This window comes from Salvelinus namaycush, chromosome 34, assembly GCF_016432855.1.
Source record: "Salvelinus namaycush isolate Seneca chromosome 34, SaNama_1.0, whole genome shotgun sequence".
Lineage (NCBI taxonomy): Eukaryota > Metazoa > Chordata > Actinopteri > Salmoniformes > Salmonidae > Salvelinus > Salvelinus namaycush.
Genome location: NC_052340.1, coordinates 15,334,236 through 15,353,322, shown reverse-complemented (window position 1 = coordinate 15,353,322; position 19,087 = coordinate 15,334,236). Strand labels below are relative to the sequence as shown.

The following is a 19,087-nucleotide window of genomic DNA, read 5'->3' as shown; positions in this document are numbered from 1 at the left end:
ACGGAAGAAAAAGGACTGAAACAGGGAGGACTACCTGGACTTGTTCAATAATTTACATGTTCTGTGCGTCTTACTGAACACAACCCTGGTGGCTGGAGGTGGTTTGTGCAGAGTGGCAGAATGGACCAGCAAAGAATTTGATGCTCATTAGTGGTCAATGTCCCAAATGGCACCCTATTCTCTACATAGGGCTCTGGTCAAAAGTAGTTCACTATATAGGGAATAGGAAAGGGGATACCTAGTCAGTTACACAACTGGATGCATTCAACTGAAATGTGTCTTCTGCATTTAACCCACCCCCTCTGAATCAGAGAGGTGCAGGGGGCTGCCTTAATGACATCATCAGTGCCCGGGGAGCAGTTGTTGTTGGGAATTAACTGCCTTGCTCAAGGGCAGAACAGCAGATTTTTCCACCTTGGGGATTCGAACCAGCAACATTTTGGTTACTGGCCCAATGCTCTTAACCGCTAGGCTACCTGCCGCCAATTGGGACGCAGCCAATGAACCAACTGGTGCTCTCTAGTCGCTGAAGCGTTTGCGGGAGGCGATCCGCGCCCGGTTGGAGCGTCTGATGTTGGTCTTGGCATCTCGGCAGGGCTGGCAGGTGAAGACTTCAGGAACGTGGGTGCGGCGGATCTTAGCACAGGACAGGTGCACCCAGGTGCCACACTCACTACACTCTATCATGGGCCGACCCGCGAACGGCTTCATGCAGAAACAGGTGATCAGGTCCCACGAGTCGTCCTCATCTAAGAGAGAAAATAGAAGAGACATTATATTAAACACAGCCTCTGTTTTATACTAGCAATGATGGTTGAAGATAGTGATGAGGTAATGAGCGAGCTGCATCCAAAACGGCACCCTGTTCCCTATTACTTTTAACTAGAGCCCTACTATGGTCCTGATCAAAAGTAGTTCACTATATAGGGAATATGGGCCCTGGTCAAAATTTGTGCTACAGAGCAGAGCGTGCCATTTGGGACTAATCTTAAGTCTCAAGTGGGGTTCCTCTCTACTCACCCTCCATCTTGCTGTTGTCTGCAGATGTGTCCTCTCCATCGCTCCCTCCCTGGTCTGTCTGGTAGTTGCTCCCTCCATGGTCCCGGTCGGGGCTGCTACCCTCCTCTGTGTGGTAGCCTGTCTCCTGGTCTTCAGTTAGCTGACCTCTCAACCTCCTGTCCATCACCATCCTCAGGATATCTGACCTCTGACCACTGTCTATCCTTCCTTCACTCCCAGACCCCTCCCAGCTCTCCCTCGTCACATTCTCTTCCTTTCTTCTCTTCTTTTCCCTGTCTCCCGGCCTGTGAGGACAGCTCTTCCCCATCTCACAGCTTGTCGTTGTCATGTCAACAGGATGTTCGGTCACTTCCTGTTCCAGTTCTTCACTTCCTGTCTTCTGAGGGGTTGTAGCATCATTCGTTTTCCCAGCTGACCCGTTAGGGTCTGGTGTGTGTGTCTGACCGGTGTTGATCTTGTTCCTGTGGACAGACAGAGAGCTGCTGGAGGTGGCTTCAGGGAAGAGTTGAGTCAGGGAAGATTGGGAAAGTTTACAGTCATGGTCACTTTTCGGAGCTGTCAGAGGATGTGTTTTGTTGTCAGTAGGACAGCTGTTGAAGTTGGTCCGTTCAGACTGGGGCTGGTGCTGCTCATGGAGCTCTGGCGTTCTGCTGACTGTTGATGTAGGGGCAGCCTGTTTCGTATTGGGAGACTTTTTGGCACTTCCTCCTCTAGGCTTCTTCTCCCCCTGGCCAGGCCCAGCAGGCTTCTTGTCTGACCTCCTCCTCTTCACCTCCTTCCCTTTCTCCTTCTGGCTCTGAGTGGAGGAGCCACAGTCTGAGTTAGCAGAGGACTGGTAGGCCCATGGACTGGTACTGTGGCTGCTGCTGCAGGGGTTGCTGTCACTGGGCTTGCTGTCACTACACCACCAATCCTACAGGGGGATATATCACCATGGAAAAAACAGCAGAACTGGAGACCTCATTCAACAGAAATATACTGAACAAAAATATTAAAACACAACAATTCCAAAGATCTTACTGAGTTACAGTTCATATAAGGAAATCAGTCAATTGAAATAAATTCATTAGGCCCTAATCTATTGATTTCACATGACTGGGATATGCATGTGTTGGTCACAGATACCTTTAAAGAAAGTAGGGGCGTAAATCAGAAACCAGTCAGTATCTGGTGTGACCACCATTTGCATCATGCAGCACGACACATCTCCTTCACATAGAGTTGATCAGGCTGTTGATTGTGGCCTGTGGAATGTTGTCCCACTCCTCTTCAATGGCAGTGAGAAGTTGCTGGATATTGGCGGGAACACACTGTTGTACACGTCGACCCAGAGCATCCCAAACTTGATCAATGGGTGACATGTCTGGTGAGTATCGAGGCCATGTAAGAACTGGAACATTTTCAGCTTCCAGGAATTGTGTACAGATCGTTGCGACATGGGGCCGTGCATTATCATGCTGAACCATGAGGTGATGGCGGTGGATGAGTGGCACAACCATTGGCCTCAGGATCTCGTCATGGTATCTCTGTGCATTCAAATTGCTTTTGATAAAATGCAATTGTGTTTGTTGTCCGTAGCTTATGCCTGCCCATACCATAACCCTACTGGCACCATGGGGCACTCTGTTCACATCAGCAAACCATCTGCCCACATGACGCCATACACGTGCTCTGCGGTTGTGAGGCTGGTTGGACGTACTGCCAAATTCTCTAAAACAACGTTGGAGGCGGCTTATGGTAGAGAAATGAACATGGAATTCTCTGGCAACAGCTCTGGTGGACATTCCTGCAGTCAGCATGCCAATTGCACGCTCCCTCAAAACTTGATACCTGTGGCATTGTGTTGTGCGATAAAACTGCTCATTTTAGAGTGGCCTTTCATTGTCCCCAGCACAAGGTGCAGCTGTGTAATGGTCATGCTGTTTAATCAGCTTCTTGATATGCCACACCTGTCAATTGGATGGATTATCTTGGCAAAGGAGAAATGATCACTAACAGGGATTTAAAATAACTTGTGCAGAAAATTTGAGAGAAATTAGCTTTTTTGTATGGCACATTTCTGGGATCTTTTATTTCAGCGCATGAAAAATGGGACCAACACTTTACATGTTGCGTTTATATTTTTGTTCAGTGTAGAAACAATAAGACATAAATTAATTATAAGAGCAATTTGGTGTTAATAAGCTACATCTCAGTCTTACTTGAACAGGAAAAATCTGTGTTTTATCAACCTACCTCTGTTTGATAGGGGATGTATCCAGCATAGGCCAACACAAAGGTGCAAAACTGGTTGAAGTCCTCCACAGTGCGTTTTCTCTTTCTCTGTGGAAACAAACAAACACCTTGTTATTTTAGAACATTAATAACCACATTATAACGTGCTGAGTCCCTCCTGTCCATGCAGCTGGCCCGTAGCGCCGGGTAGGCAGAGTGTGTGCATTTGAGACCATTCTATTGGCCTTGAAAGCAAACTCCGCCTACTCGGTGCACCTGGCGAGCTGAAACAAAACGCACCTAAGTGCAATAGTAAACTGCCGCGCGCAAAGCGCGGGAGGCATGTGTATGGAGCCTCGGTTGTTCTAGGAAAAATAAATACTTTGAAACAGAGACGATCTGCACAATTTGTAGAGTTGTTTGGCAAAAATAGCTCCATTAGAAACCTTGGAATCTGCTCTTTCAAATAGGGTATAGCAATCAAAACATCTGGCCTGCATGGACCTCTGTAGACTGATATGGAATAAGCTCCGGTCCCTTCATTTCCAATGCCCTGGTGCGTTTATCAATGCACAATGTGCTCGTGCATTGGTCATCAGTCTCTTCATTCTCAATTGATATTATTGTTACCCATCAGACCATTGTCAAATTAATATTTTCTTTAGGCCACATCTATTATTATTATTATAATATGTGTGAAATTAGTTTCAATATAGTTTAGGTGTAGCTTGGACGGGCTAGATGGGCAACTGTTGTCTTACAGTCAAAAAATACACTCCAGTCTATGTGCTTCTGGATCAACCAGTACATTTTCTGACTGATTACAATTTACATTTGGTGTCCTGGGGTTTCTTATGACCTATTATAACACAATAAATGCATTCATTTAGCAATGTATTATTTATTATGGACAGTGGCGATTTTAGCATGTCAATCTTGGTGGGGAAAACAACCAATTATTTTAGATGCATGCCAGCGAAGCCACCACACAACTCTAAACAATACATTAAATGCACTGTAACGATGATAAACAGTGCAAACTTTTAGAGTCTACATAAAGCTGTTCTGAGAGTGGAGCTTATGGCTGACTTGCTTAAATAAATATGGTTTCTACTGATTCCTTGTGGATTTGTGTAACTGGATAAGAACGGCATTCTCCTTCAGTAATAATTCATGTCCACATGAGTTTTTGTCACGGATTCCCCCGGTACTACTGCTCATTCCGTGCACCAGTTCCGGAGGTCTACGTCACCGGCCTTCTAGGCGTCACTGAACTGTCTCATTATACACATCTGGTTCCCATTCCCCCTGATTAGTAATTGTATATATGTGCCCTCTGTTCACCATTGTTTTGGTCGGTTATTGTTCCCATGTCCGTTGGTCTTGTGAGTACCTGTGCTTTGTTGTTTCGGCATTCGTCCCGCGTGTATGGTGTACTAGTTATTACGGGTCTCGTCCCGTGTACTGTCGTGCACTTGTTATTGCGGGTCTCGTCCCGTGTATTTATTAGAGGTTTAACCTCACTCTTTTGTTTGGGTTACATCCCTGTTTTTGTATACGTGTTTGTTTTTGGCTTCGTCCCCGTGCCTTTCATGGCATGTATTATTGGGTGAAGAATTAAAACCCAATATTACGTATTCCTGCGCCTTTCTCCAATCCTTTATATCAGGTATTCCCACACTGGGGTACACACAATGCCGTCGGGGGTACGCCAAATAAAAATGAGATTCACATTTAAAAAAATAATAAAAATAAAGATATTCAAATAGTCCATTTATATTTTCCAATGGGGCTATACATTTGGGTGAGGTCTTTTTCTCGCCTGAGTAGCCTTGTTTCACTGCCAAAAATAAAATTAAACCATATAGTGTTCAGCGAAATAACACGATGTCAAATACAGGTAGCCTAGTCAAATAATTAACATCCAATCACATTAACCGTTGGAATCTCGTTCGTTAGTGTAGACAAACATAGCTGCTGCTCATTCCGTTTGCTCGAAAATTGATAAATGGTTAAAAAAGTAAGGCCCGCGTCCATAGAAACACATACCAGTCCTGCACCTGCCGATGACACAAGTTGTTCTGCTTTCACGAGCACATCCAATGCTAGCATCAGTAATTCTACATTTGTTGTTAGCCCAGCTAGCATGGACACTGACAGTTGTGAATCTGATGCAGCCGAAGAGCTACTGCACCCTTACCTGGGAAAGCACCGAACAACAGACAGGGACGTTGGACAATCAAAGAGGAGCAAATATGATGAGAACTACATTGATTTGGGGCTCACTTATATTGGAAGTAGTGCCTTTCCTCAGCCACAGTGTGTTAGATGTGCAAAAGTACTATCTCACAACTCATTGAAACCTTCACTCTTGCGCAGACATTTAGAAACGAAACATGCCGATTTGAAAAATAAGCTATGGGAGTTTTTTGAACGAGAATTAAGACGACTTTCGAGTAGTAAGACATGTATAAAAGCAACAGATACCATTAATAAGAAGGGGCTAGAAGCTCTTATATGGTGAGCTACCGAGTAGCTAGGACAGGCAAGCCCCATACCATTGTGGAGGACTTCATTCTTCCTGCTGCTGCAGATATGGCTGGGACAATGATGGGGGAACAGGACAAAAAAAACTTTACAGACAATGTCTTCATCAAACAACACTGTTTCATGACACATCAGTGACATGGCAGGAGATGTTTTAAAACAATTACTACTTCGCATACAAGCCAGTGAATTCTATGCGTTACAGCTGGATGAGTCAACAGACGTGGCGGGCCTGGCACAGCTCCTGGTATATGTCTGTTACGTTTATGTGGGGTCAATTAAGGAAGACATCCTCTTATGCAAACCACTGGAAAACAGGACAACAGGAGAGGATATTTTTAAAGTACTGGACAGCTTTGTGACATCAAATGGACTTTGGTGGTCAAGATGTGTTGGTATCTGTACTGATGGCGCAAAAGCCATAACAGGGAGACATAGTGGAGTGGTATCGCGCGTGCAAGCAATTGTGCCCGACGCCACTTGGGTACACTGCAGCATCCACCGAGAGGCTCTTGCTGCCAAGGGAATGCCTGGCAGCTTGAAAGATGTTTTGGACACTACAGTGAAAATGGTTAACTTTGTTAAAGCAAGGCCCCTGCCCTCTCGTGTATTTTCTACATTATGCAATATGGGCAGCGACCATGTAACGCTTTTACAACATACATAAGTGCGCTGGTTATCAAGGGGCAAAGTACTGACATGTTTTTTTAAATTGAGAGATGAGCTTAAAGTTCTTTACTGACCATAATTTTCACTTGTCTGACCGCTTGCATGACGACGAGTTTCTCACACGATTGGGTGATGTTTTTTCTTGCCTGAATGATCTGAATCTAGGATTACAGGGACTATCCGCAATTATATTCAATGTGTGGGACAAAATTGAGGCTATGATTAAGAAGTTGGAGCTCTTTTCTGTCTGCATTAACAAGGATAACACACAGGTCTTTCCATCATTGTATGATTTTTTTGTGTGCAAATGAACTCAAGCTTACGGACAATGTCAAATGCGAAGCACCTGAGTGAGCTGGGTGCACAAACAACTGGATTCATTATATAACTCTTTCATGCCCTGCCTCCAGTCCACTTACCGATATCTGAACAAGAGATCCTCATCGAAATTGCAACAAGCGGTTCTGTGAAAATTTAACTTAATCCGAAGCCACTGACAGATTTCTGGATAGGACTGGGCTCAGAATTTCTTGCCTTCGCAAATCGCGCTGTTAAGACACTGATGCCCTTTGCAACCACGTACCTATGTGAGAGCGGATTCTCAGCCCTCACTAGCATGAAAACTAAATACAGGCACACACTGTGTGTGGAAAATGATTTAAGACTGAGTTATGTGCATCCTTTGAACCACACCCTTCTCATTAACCTGTGGTGAGTTATTCACAATTTTTGATGAACAAATAAGGTTTTATATGTAAGATGGCTAAATAAAGAGCAAAATTATTGATTATTATATTATTATTTGTGCCCTGGTCCTATATGAGCTCTTTATCACTTCCCACGAGCCGGGTTGTGACAAAAACTCACACTCATTCTTATGTTTAATAAATGTATTGTATAGTGTGTGTGTGGCAGGCTTACAATGATGACAAAAACAACATTTGAGAGTGCGCTGACCCTGGTGCTAGAGGGGGTACGCAGCTGGAGGTTGAATGTTTGAAGGGGTACGGGACTATAAAAAGTTAGAGAACAACTGCTTTATACAACGTGACAGTTTTGACTTTTGAACCATACACAAACATTATTATATTTATGTTCAGTAAATTCACAATGTTTGTTCTTATATAATTAACACTTAGCTCTAAGTATAAGCGAGTGCAAGCAAATGAGCTGTGATGAGGTAGGCCTATTCGTTCAGCTACTTCAAAAAGGACAGCGACAGAAATTCAGATAGATGTTGAGGCCTTAACTTTACTCTTCTTTAAGTCACCACAGATAGCGAGAAAGAGACCCAGACTCAGCGGTTAGCCTACCATTTGAAGTATTTTATTAGTCCTATGTGGTCTAAAATGGAAGGACAATACAATCACGAGGATCCACTTTTATAGACAATATACAGACGCACTGACAAGAAAACCCTCGCACTATGAACTGAAATGGGTCTATTACTGAACTTTTTGTTGAACAAAAATATTTGAATGGGAAGAGACTGTCACTGGCAAACATGGTTATGATGAGGGGATACTAAAATATAATGTTGTTGGGTCTGTAACTTACCACCCTCCTTGTGGAGAAAAGCACCAGAGATAATTATAACACACAAAGTAAGAAAAACAATTAAATGCATCATTCTAACACTGCCTAAAATTATTAATAAGATACTAATGAGATAGACATACATATGCAATATAACAATGCAGATGTACAAACTATGGCATAGATGATGATAAGCGGTTAAGAGGCAAGCCGTAATTTTGATTAAGACATGAGCGAGCTGAAACGGATGTAGCCTATATGCCGCCTATTCGTTCAGCACTTTGAAATGGACAGCGACATAATTCAGAACATGGGCCTTTCTTACAGTATTCTCTCTGTACACCAAGTCCGAACATTAGGCTAAATTAACAGGGGCACGTAAGCAGACAATGAAAGCTGTTACAATATTCAAAGATGAGATTTCTCTAAAACAGGCTACAGGCTACATGGTCACCACCAAGTCAGAACAGTAGGCAATGTTCTAAGGGGGAAAGGGACAACATTATTAGGGTGAGACATATGGGCTACGAACTGTTTACTACACAACATACACATAGTATTACTTTCTTAGCTGCAGTATACATATCTCCTTGGCATATTACATCACTTATATAGCAGCATACTAGACATATTTATGGACTCACCATTGTTGTGCTGTGCTCACTTGAACAGGAAGTTGGCATGGCGGTCCTTCTTGTCATCAAAGTCTGGCATTCTCTGGATGGAGTCATGCTGGATTGACAGCATGGCCATTTAACCTTTTCTGGCCCATGGAGTTGCGTGTGATGGTTTTATTCTTTAAGGGTGGAAAAGTTTCTCTCTAACTCTGCGGTTGTCATCAAAGTGGTGATGATGATTTTGAGAAGAGAGACCGTCTCAGACAAGGCCCCCTGCAGGTTGTTCTCGTAGAGTGATTTCAATAAAGAAAGTGCTGTCTTTCCAGTGTGCAGCTCAGGATGCCGATAGACAGTGAACAGTTCCCTTTTCAACTTCTCCTGGTTACCCACAGGCCCTAGCTTGGTAGCACACTGGAGTTCTGCGGTCGGAAAGGAATATACATACTGGGGGAAAGATTAGCCGTCCACCAACTTTGCTGCAATTAAGTGGTCACTTTCACAAAACCTTTCTTGCACATGAGCAGTGATCGTGTAGCATGCCTCATTCATCATGGATGCAGTGTAAAGGTTTCTCCGCCTTGGTTCAGTGGCATCAACATGTCCTTTGGCCAGTGTATAAGATTGCTTGCGAATGTTTTGAATGTTCACCTTGAAATTGTTGATTGCACCAGCAATTCCTGCTGCATCAATGGTTCGTTTCTGCATTATTTTGTACAAAACATCCACCTCTGGCATTACCAAGGAAAAGAACCATAAGCCTCGCTGATGGTGATCTCATCCCATCCAAGCTGCGTGCGGATGTCCTCCATGCACTGGGCCAGTGTCTCACGGTCCTCCCACACAGCATTGACGGTTCTGCTTTTAAAATTCCATCGTGTGCCCGGTGGCCTGGGGACCTGTCTGTTCATTGATTCCGTGAGAGCGGAGTCTTTTGGGTGAGCCAGTGAAAAAGGAGGATAGGTCTGCAGAAAACACTTTAAGCACACTCACTCTCCCTGCACAAAGTTGCTGAAGTGTTAGATTCAGTTGGTGTGCATAACAGTGCACAAATTGTACGTTTGGGTAAGTCTCCTTCAATACCGTTTGGACAACACGTACATTAACACTCATCATTGCTGCACCATCGTAGGTTTGTGCAAACAGCTTCTCCTTGACATTCAGTGGCGCTAGGACTCTCACACACACTGTTGTCTGGCGCCGAAGACGTGGATGTTGAATTAAGGCAGCCACCCGCACCTCTCTGATTCAAAGGGGTTGGGTTAAATGCGGAAGACGCATTTCAGTTGAATACATTCAGTTGGACAACTGACTAGGTATCCTCCTTTCCCTTTCATGTAGCGCAGCACTATTACCATCTGTGACTTACAGGAGTCGTCAGTGGTCTCATCTACCTGTACAGATGCAAAAGGAGTCTCAGACAAAAGTTTGTTTTGGATTGTGCTTGATGTACCCTTAAAAATGGGTTGGTCGTCATAAAGCCTTTGTAGCCTGTAATCTCCTTCACGCATGGTCTCAAAAATACACCTGAAAACGCCTGGGTTCAAGGAGTCGGCCGACTCGTCATTGTGGCATTTGTGCTGTCTCACAAATGCCACAATTTAATACATGCTATAATTGTGTCAAGCACGTACCTATTCTCCTCCGTTTGTTGGTTGTGAAGGTTGATGGCTCGTCTATATGTCTAGCTGAGCCACAACGTTTGATTTCCCCAGTATTCCCAGTTTAACAGCGTTATATGTGATGCACAATTCTCATGTATTCAGACCCTTTTCATACAGATGTTTTCTCATTTCTCTTCATATGACAAGGACTGAAAAGGATTTGCCAGTAGATTGTCAACGTGATTCATGATGATGACTGCTTGTCTAGCTTTCTAGCTAAGATTTTGAAAGTATGATGTGACATGATCAATCCAATCAAAGCTAGGGTAGATCAAATGGGATTTTACCCCATTTTATCTGTGACCAATGACCTTGAGCCTTCTTCGATGGGCACTTCTAATATAACTCTATGGCAGCACCCAAGGGGCTTGAATTTTTTCAAGCTCTCCCCGTAGAATTTGCGGTGACGTAGTGTCCCCATGAGTGACAGAACACTGAGCCAATAACGGCGCAACTAGAAAACATTACCAACCATTCCGCTCTGTATTTTCCGCTGGGCGCTCCACCACCACAGAGAGCACTGAGCTAAGCTGAAACACCTGCATTTTGGAGCTGTCTTACTCAAGAAAGCAAAACAAGAGACCATGTTTGTATGCCGCTTTATTAACTCAATATTCTTTTTTCATTGCTCTCAATGACTATCGCCACTGATTATGGAACAGTTACACAATTGAAATAACTGCTGACCCTCATGGCCATTCTAGTAGTTATTGATTTCCGGTGTGCTGAGTGTTAATAGCTTAAGCAGTTTAAGCAATAGAGCAGGTGGGAAAATAATAATAATAAGAGTATGCAATAAATCTAGAGTTGTGCTTTGAAAGAACACACAACTTTAGGCTAAGATTATCGAAATAAACTTTCAGAACGCCTCACACGGGATTGACACAAAATGGACAGCCGTTTCAAAAACGTGTAGCCAAATAGCCTACAAAGCAGGAAAACGTACCCTATAGTCCAAGAACGACTAGTGGATATTGCATATACCTGTGTTGATATACTGAAGCTATTGCAACACTTTTGCAACTTGCAACTCGATTGGACATTATGTATCACTTAATGGCAACATTGTATCGGAGTGTTTAAAGCCGGAGCGGAAGGGCTAATGGGGGAGGGGAGGAAACGAGGGCTGAAACGGACTGTAGGCGAACGTGACAGAAACACAGACAACGAAGCCGGTCTCGATGGTTTCTCCGAGCGGCAAAGGTAGCCTAGGCGTAATTTCAACAAGACATAACTTTTCGTATAACGTTATAGGCTGGCTAGTATTATTGTCATTACCATCCCATACGAGACTTGACAGTCAGGAAAATATCGACTCCATGTCTGTACTCTACACAGGGGTCGTCTGCATAGGAACTGATCAACGCATAACGAGACAAACACGGTGCCCAAAATCACTTAAAATTACTTTTAAGGACAGGAGAGGATCATTTATCTAAAGATGGCGACGAGATGACACTTAATCGTAACCTGATTGCTGGGCGGTCACCAAAGATTAATGACAGTGGGTTAGACTGTTGAAGTAGGCTAATAAAATGTAGCCTTCTCTTCTTCAAATAGTTTCTCTAAACTAGAGAGCTTGATCAAATGGCATCCCAGTCTAGTCTACTCACTGATCTAATTTGTAATTTACTTAAAGTTAGGAATGTAAATCAATGAGCGGAGAACCAAATATTTCGGTGACAATAGAATTCCTCCTGACATGGCTTCTGTAGTCTAGCCTAGGCTACACACACTCGATGCTGCGCAGTAATAAAATAAGTTGTGTCAACGATTTTTGGACACACAATAAACTAGTAGACATGTTTCACACGAAGTCCATCGTCGATGCTTTCTTCACTGACCATCATTTGAGGGGTTTGATTATTTAGGCTACGCGGAAAGAACATTGCCGTTGTCCAAGTCGCGCGCCCTGGACACACCACACACAAGCAGCTAGTAGTTTACACCGAACCTTGTTTGTTCTTACCACGTTGGAAAGAACGTACCAAGAATGCATGCTAATAAGAATGTAATAAACCATACATACCTGGGTTAACATTGTTGTATGTCGCTGTAGATCAAATGCAAACAAAATGCTGAGGGTGATGTCTTGTCCTTGCTCGACTGTAGCCCTGTCCTGATTATCTTCAATCGACAAAATGGGGTATTTTAGGAAAATAAATGTCGACGTTCTAGTTTACAGCAAACCGTACGTCACAAAGGTCAACATTTAGCTACTAGACATTATATCATTGTCACCCAGTTGAAATATAGCCAACTATGTTGTTCGATCCACAAAATGTTTAATGATAAACCATTGAGCAACTGTCCTAGAATGCAGACTAACAGCGAAAATGTACTTTTCTTTGAGTCTCTCTACGAACAATCGTCTTTGTCCATGCGGAACAAGCTGTTTTATGATTAAAAAAGCAATGAAAAGTACACTGACTCGTGAGGGTGAGAGATTCGCGAAACGATCACATTCCATCAGTGACATCACTCCCCCCGAGCAGGACAGGAACGCTTAACTCAAAAGTGGACGGCAACTCCCGTTTCGTAGATGGGGTGAAGGAATACTATCTAAAATAACAATTGGAGTATACGAAATATGCGTAATTGTAGCACAATATTATAATACTATAAAACATTTGCATGACACATCTAAAAACAAAACGTACAACATACAGCGTATTCTATTGTGGAACACCCCTATCCAGTCAGATGGTTGAATCCGTCCGTCATCTAGTAGCCTACGACACCGAACAGTAGAATACCTTATAATATCTCCCGCGAAAACTCGGAGATAGATCATGAAGCACAGGTGCCCTCATTCAATTTGAACTGTTTTGAAGCTCCTTGCTTTTGGCTTTGAGAAAGTCAACAATGTGAGCTATGTAGAATCATAATTCAATTATGTTTGTGTCAAATGGTTAGCCCTCTGCTCAAGTGTTTACAAATATTTCAACATTACAACGTGGTGTTTGGCTAGACAAGCCTACTCTGGCACAAAAACATTCCACAGTCTACCAGTAGAGGGTGTTGTAACACTTGTTACCCGGGGCAGTGGCCTCTCACTGTCTCACTTTTAAATAGTGAAGGCAGGCCCAGTCCAGTTAAACTGAAAATAAAGACAGAAAACCTGCACACAGAAAAACGCAGTTACAAAGTTCTTTAATAGATCCGGCACCACAATAGATGACATGTCAGCTGCAACAGCCTTAGTCAGGTAATCAGACATGTCCAGAAACAACAAAGATAAGTCTGTGGGCCAATAGACTCAGAAACCTCTACTGTAGCTTTGAACCCAAATAGCATTCTTGGGAATAGAAAATGTTTCAATTAAGCAGGAAACAGCAGAGGGAGCATGCCCCTTTCCACTTCGACGGGACCGCAGTGGATGACAGTGAAAAGCTTCAAGTTCCTCTGCGTACACATCACTGACAATCTGAAATAGTCCACCCACACAGACAGTGTAGTGAAGAAGGCGCAACAGCGCCTCTTCAACCTCAGGAGGCTGAAGCAATTTGGTTTGGCCCCTAAGACCCTCACAAACTTCTACAGATGCACAATTGAGAGCATCCTGTCGGGCTGTATCACCGCCTGGCATGGCAACTGCACTGCCCGCAACCGCAGGGCTCTCCAGAGGGTGGTGCAGTCTGCCCAATGCATCAACGGGGGCACACTGCCTGCCCTCCAGGACACCTACAGCACCCAACCCAATGTCACAGGAAGGCCAAAAAGATCAACAAGGACATCAACCACCCGAGCCACGGCCTGTTCATCCCGCTTCCATCCAGAAGGCGCGGTCAGTACAGGTGCATCAAAGCTGGGACCGAGAGACTGAAAAACAGCTTCTATCTCAAGGCCATCAGACTGTTAAATAGCCATCACTAGCCGTCTACCACCCAGTTACTCAACCCTGCACCTTAGAGGCTGTTGCCCTATATACATAGACATGGAATCACTGGTCACTTTAATAATGTAACACTAGTCAATTTAATAAAGTTTACATACTGCTTTACTCATTTCATATGTATATACTGTATTCTATTCTACTGTATTTTAGTCAATGCCACAAAGACATTGCTTGTCCTAATTATATATTTCTTAATTCCATTCTTTTACTTTTAGACTTGTATGTATTGTTGTGAATTGTTAGATAATACTGCACTGTTGGAGCTAGGAACACAAGTATTTCGCTACACCCACAATAACATCTGCTAAATATGTGTATGTGACCAATGTCGGGGGGCTAGGGTCAGTTTGTTATATCTGGAGTACTTCTCCTGTCTTATCCGGTGTCCTGTGTGAATTTAAGTATGCTCTCTCTAATTCTCTCTTTCTCTCTTTCTTTCTCTCTCTCGGAGGACATGAGCCCTAGGACCATGCCTCAGGACTACCTGGCATGATGACTCCTTGCTGTCCCCAGTCCACCTGGCCGTGCTGCTGCTCCAGTTTCAACTGTTCTGCCTGCGGCTATGGAACCCTGACCTGTTCACCGGACGTGCTACCTGTCCCAGACCTGCTGTTTTCAACTCTCTAGAGACAGCAGGAGCGGTAGAGATACTCTTAATGATCGGCTATGAAAAGCCAACTGACATTTACTCCTGAGGTGCTGACTTGCTGCACCCTCGACAACTACTGTGATTATTATTATTTGACCATGCTGGTAATTTATGAACATTTGAACATCTTGGCCATGTTCTGTTATAATCTCCACCCGGCACAGCCAAAAGAGGAGTGGCCACCCCTCATAGCCTGGTTCCTCTCCAGGTTTCTTCCTAGGTTTTGGCCTTTCTAGGGAGTTTCTCCTAGCCACCGTGCTTCTACACCTGCATTGCTTGCTGTTTGGGGTTTTAGGCTGGGTTTCTGTACAGCACTTTGAGATATCAGCTGATGTAAGAAGGGCTATATAAATAAATTTGATTTGATAAGGCACGAGGGGTTGTGGTATATGGCCAATATACAATGGCTACGGGCTGTTCTTAGGCACGGTGCAACGCGGAGATACAGCCCTTGGCCATGGTATATTGGCCATATACCACAAACCCCTGAGGTGCCTTATTGCTCTTATAAACTGGTTACCAATGTAATTAGAGCAGTAAAAATACATGTTTTGTCATACTCATGGTATAAGGTCTGATATACCATGGCTGTCAGACAATCAACATTCAGGGCACGACCACCCAGTTTATAAATAAATATATAACATAAAATGTGATAAAACTAATAAATACTTGAGGTATGACAAAACATAAATTATTTCATTGATGCAGAGTGCAGCTTTTAGTCCCCAGGTAGTGTGTGTGTGTTACGTGTCCCTTCCTCCCCAGGGGTCTCTGTATCTGTTGAAGCTGATGACCTGACAGTGAAACTCTGTCAGGGGGCGTGGCATTGGTGTCACTTCCTCCCACTGGCCCCGCCCACTGTGGTACACTTGGACTTCGTCAGTGATCTCATCAGGTGAGTAGTCTCCTCCCAGGATGTAGATTCGGTTGGCCACGCCCACGGAGCCTGCGTTGAACCCGGCACACTCGAACGACCCCTCCCCTTGCCACACACACGTCTCTGGACAGAAACTGTACACCTGGACAGAACACAGGACTCAGACTGGTCAGGTGTGGTGAGTTGGTGTTTCGTAGAATAGTTGTCAAGTTTGTTTTCATGACAAAGTCCCCATGTACTGTATCTATGTCAATAGGACCTGCCTGATTAAATGAAGGAGGAAGAAATATAAAAAGACTTATAGATGGAGACATCAATCAATCAATCAACCAGTCAATCAACAAGTCAGTCACCTTATACGTAGACAAGTCACAGAGGTGTAGAGTGTTGTTGACGGACACAGCCTTGACCAAGGTGGCGTGGAAGAACTGACCAAACTCTGCCACCAGGTGGCTCCACTGGTCAGAAACAGCATCGTAGCGCAGGAAACAGTCCAGCGAAGGGTTGAAGGAGTCCGATATCTCCACTGACGAACCCAATGTGTAGATGATGCTGCCGCACGCACTGGCTTCTGGGTAATACGAGGACACAGGGAGGGTTAGAGGTATGTGTGTGGGGGTTTCTATATTTGTGTGTGGGTGTCTGTGTGCATTTGTGTGTGTGTGTGTTCCGTACCTGGGTAGTAGATAGCAGTGGGCAGAGGGCTGACGGAGGTCCAGGTTTTGGCCAGGGGGTCGTAGTACTCCACCTACAGACGATCATCATCATCATCACAACCATCATAATTATCATCATCATCATCATCAACATTCTCACCTCCATTAGGCTAGGAGCTCCCTCCCTTTCTCCTCTGGTCCTCCCTCCTAGCACATACAGTCTGTCCAGGGTTGTGACGGCTGTGTGCATGGTACGGGGTTTCCCCATGTCCGGGGCAGGGGTGCAGGTGTGTGTGACTGGGCAGTAGCACCAAACCTCCGCTGTCGCATCATGGAACGGCTCTGCCACGTGAAGACGCACTGTGCGGCAACAGTTGCCCCGACAACCACCTGTCACAAACAACTTAAAGAGAGGAGAGGAGATATAAAATAATGATAGTTGATCGAAGCGTAAATTCAGAAGTACCACTCCACTATGTGTTACTGCCTGTGTGTGTGTGCATGTGTGTGTGTGTTTGTATACCTTCTCGGCGTAGCTGGTGAGGGAAGAGCCTGAGGGGTCAGGGGTCATACTAAAACCCGCCCCCTGGCCCTGAGGTAGCTCTCTCCATTGGTCTGTGTCCAGGCAGTAACAGAAGCTGTGGTGTATCTCTCCGTTCTCCTCTGTCTTGTGGATGTAGATGTAAGACTGTGTGGTAGCTGGTCTGGCGTCTGGCAGTAGACCACTGAGCTGTGTCTGTCTCCTCACTGCATCACTGACCAGACTAACACAGAGTTGGTCCCCTGAGAGGAGATTCTCAGTCCGGGCCAGGGCCTGAACACACATACACAATACATTTTGACTGGTAAAAAGAACCATGCATATGTGTGTGGTGTGTGTGTGTGGGGGGGGGGGGTGCATGCATGCGCCTGATCCTGCATGCGTGTGTGTACCTGCAGGGTGTGTGTGGGTACGTGATGTAGCCTTAGCAGTGCTAGTAGCCGTGGCAACAGCCTCTGTCTGGTCTGGAGGTCGTGACTTGTCCACCTCAGGGATGACCTCACCGCCACCTCCTCACTGGGCACGCTGAGACTGTCCGACCCCAGACATACCTCGAGCACGCCCAACTGGGAGGACAGGAAGTAAATCAGTGTTTCCCAACGTTAGTATTTAAAAGCAAGCCAATGCTTTTAAATCCTTCAGGTGGAGTGGACCCATGCACACTTCAGGAAGAAAAGGGATTGGGGGAGTGACAGAGTGGACACTTCAGGGAGACATTATGATAGTTACTTTCTCAAAAGCTAAAGTGAGTAACTATCTACTTCACTATTTCCCAGTCCTTGTCCTGGGGACACAGAGGGATGTATTTACCTTAGCACTAACACACCTAATTCAACTTGATGATGAGCTGATATGTTGAATCAGGTGTGCTAGGGCCCTTTTATTTCAATGCACAAACGTCTTTTTATGAGTCTCAATGAATGATAATGGAAACTTATCAGAGTGGCTCCTCACCGGCATATCCAGGAAGTCTGGAGTCATTGAGAGGTTGTGGAAGTTCTGAACTACAAACTCTTTGGCCTGCTGGAGGAGGGAGGCGGAGCCATATCCCTCGGCGAGGGCCAATAGCATCAGGCAGTTGGAGAGCTCCAGGGTTCCAATCAGGAAGTCACTGCATGCTCTGAAGAGCACAGACACCTGGGAAATGGAACACCGGTCAATATCTCAACATCACCTCTCAAGTTTCTGAATGGATTTGACAGTATACAGTAGATTTGACAGTATACAGTAGATTTGACAGTATACAGTAGATTTGACAGTATACAGTATGCATCTGACCCAGATCTAGTGTTTGTTCCAAATGGCACCCTCTTCCATTGATATTGCACTACTTTTGACCATGGTCCATAGGGCTTTGGTCAAAAATAGTGCACTATGTAGGGCATAGGGTAGGGTGCCATTTGGGTTAGGGTAAGGGTTACCCCTGATGTAGTGTACCTGTAGGAAAGAGGCGAGCTGGAACAGCATGTCTACGTTTTCGTGGGTGACGACCATCTCTCCAGAGTAACAGAAGTCCAGGAAGCAGCGCACGGCTTCTGGGGACTGGTTACTCAGGGTTACCATCCTATCACCACACTCACGCATGTCCAACTCAAACATGGCCCTGCAGACAGAGAACCTTTAGAGCACACACACACACGCACAGATGCACGCACACACAAACCCACACACACACACCAACCTGAAGAAGTCGCTGCAGGCTGCCAGGACACAGCGATGACAGGGGAAGGTCTGGTCCTGGACTGTTATAGTGAAGTCAAACAGTAGGCCTCGCTCTCTGAACGATCTGAGCATGCCCAGTAGCTGCTGGCTGTGAGCCTCTGACACACACAGCTCAGACCTGTGCTCCGGAACATAGGGAATACTGTTGGGAACGTAGTCAGTTCCCTCGGACCGGGGGTCGGATCCCTCAGACCGTGGGTCCATGATCACTCCAGAGTCTGAGACAGAATCAGGAAAACTTGATCAGTTTTATGTTCTAAGGTTGTATATGATGCAAACTAGGGGCATCAACTGAGTGAGAGAAGAGGAGGGGAGGAGGAATGACTGATAGCAGCAGTGACTCTATTTAGTTATTAAGTGGAGATCTCGCAACAATTATTCTCATGATGGCACATTGGTAGTAGTCAGTGACAAATATCAAAGCTAATTAGGCCTGGGTTTGGTTAAAACCCTGGATGGGAGACCAAGGCATAGCTG

At 44.8% G+C, this 19,087-nt stretch overlaps 2 protein-coding genes across 3 annotated transcripts; both read right to left on the bottom strand.

The window, feature by feature from the left end:
- Positions 1-399: 399 nt before the first annotated feature.
- On the bottom strand, positions 400-12,719 carry LOC120029047 (PHD finger protein 13-like). Of its 2 annotated transcripts, none has more exons than XM_038974339.1 (4): positions 12,294-12,719; positions 3,256-3,342; positions 1,021-1,933; positions 400-749 (listed from the first exon to the last, which is right to left on the bottom strand). In XM_038974339.1, the coding sequence occupies exons 1-4, from the start codon at positions 12,303-12,305 to the stop codon at positions 520-522; spliced, it is 1,242 nt and encodes a 413-aa protein (XP_038830267.1). In that variant the 5' UTR covers positions 12,306-12,719; the 3' UTR covers positions 400-519. The 2 variants fall into 2 exon arrangements, with proteins under 2 accessions (XP_038830267.1, XP_038830266.1); XM_038974338.1 differs by lacking the exon at positions 12,294-12,719 and adding an exon at positions 8,631-9,844.
- A 2,838-nt stretch (positions 12,720-15,557) lies between these two features.
- kbtbd3 (kelch repeat and BTB (POZ) domain containing 3) lies at positions 15,558-18,491 on the bottom strand. The gene is made up of 8 exons (XM_038974505.1): positions 18,326-18,491; positions 17,843-18,025; positions 17,281-17,454; positions 16,871-17,161; positions 16,508-16,750; positions 16,367-16,439; positions 16,045-16,262; positions 15,558-15,833 (listed from the first exon to the last, which is right to left on the bottom strand). The coding sequence occupies exons 1-8, from the start codon at positions 18,485-18,487 to the stop codon at positions 15,558-15,560; spliced, it is 1,620 nt and encodes a 539-aa protein (XP_038830433.1). The 5' UTR covers positions 18,488-18,491.
- Positions 18,492-19,087: the final 596 nt, after the last annotated feature.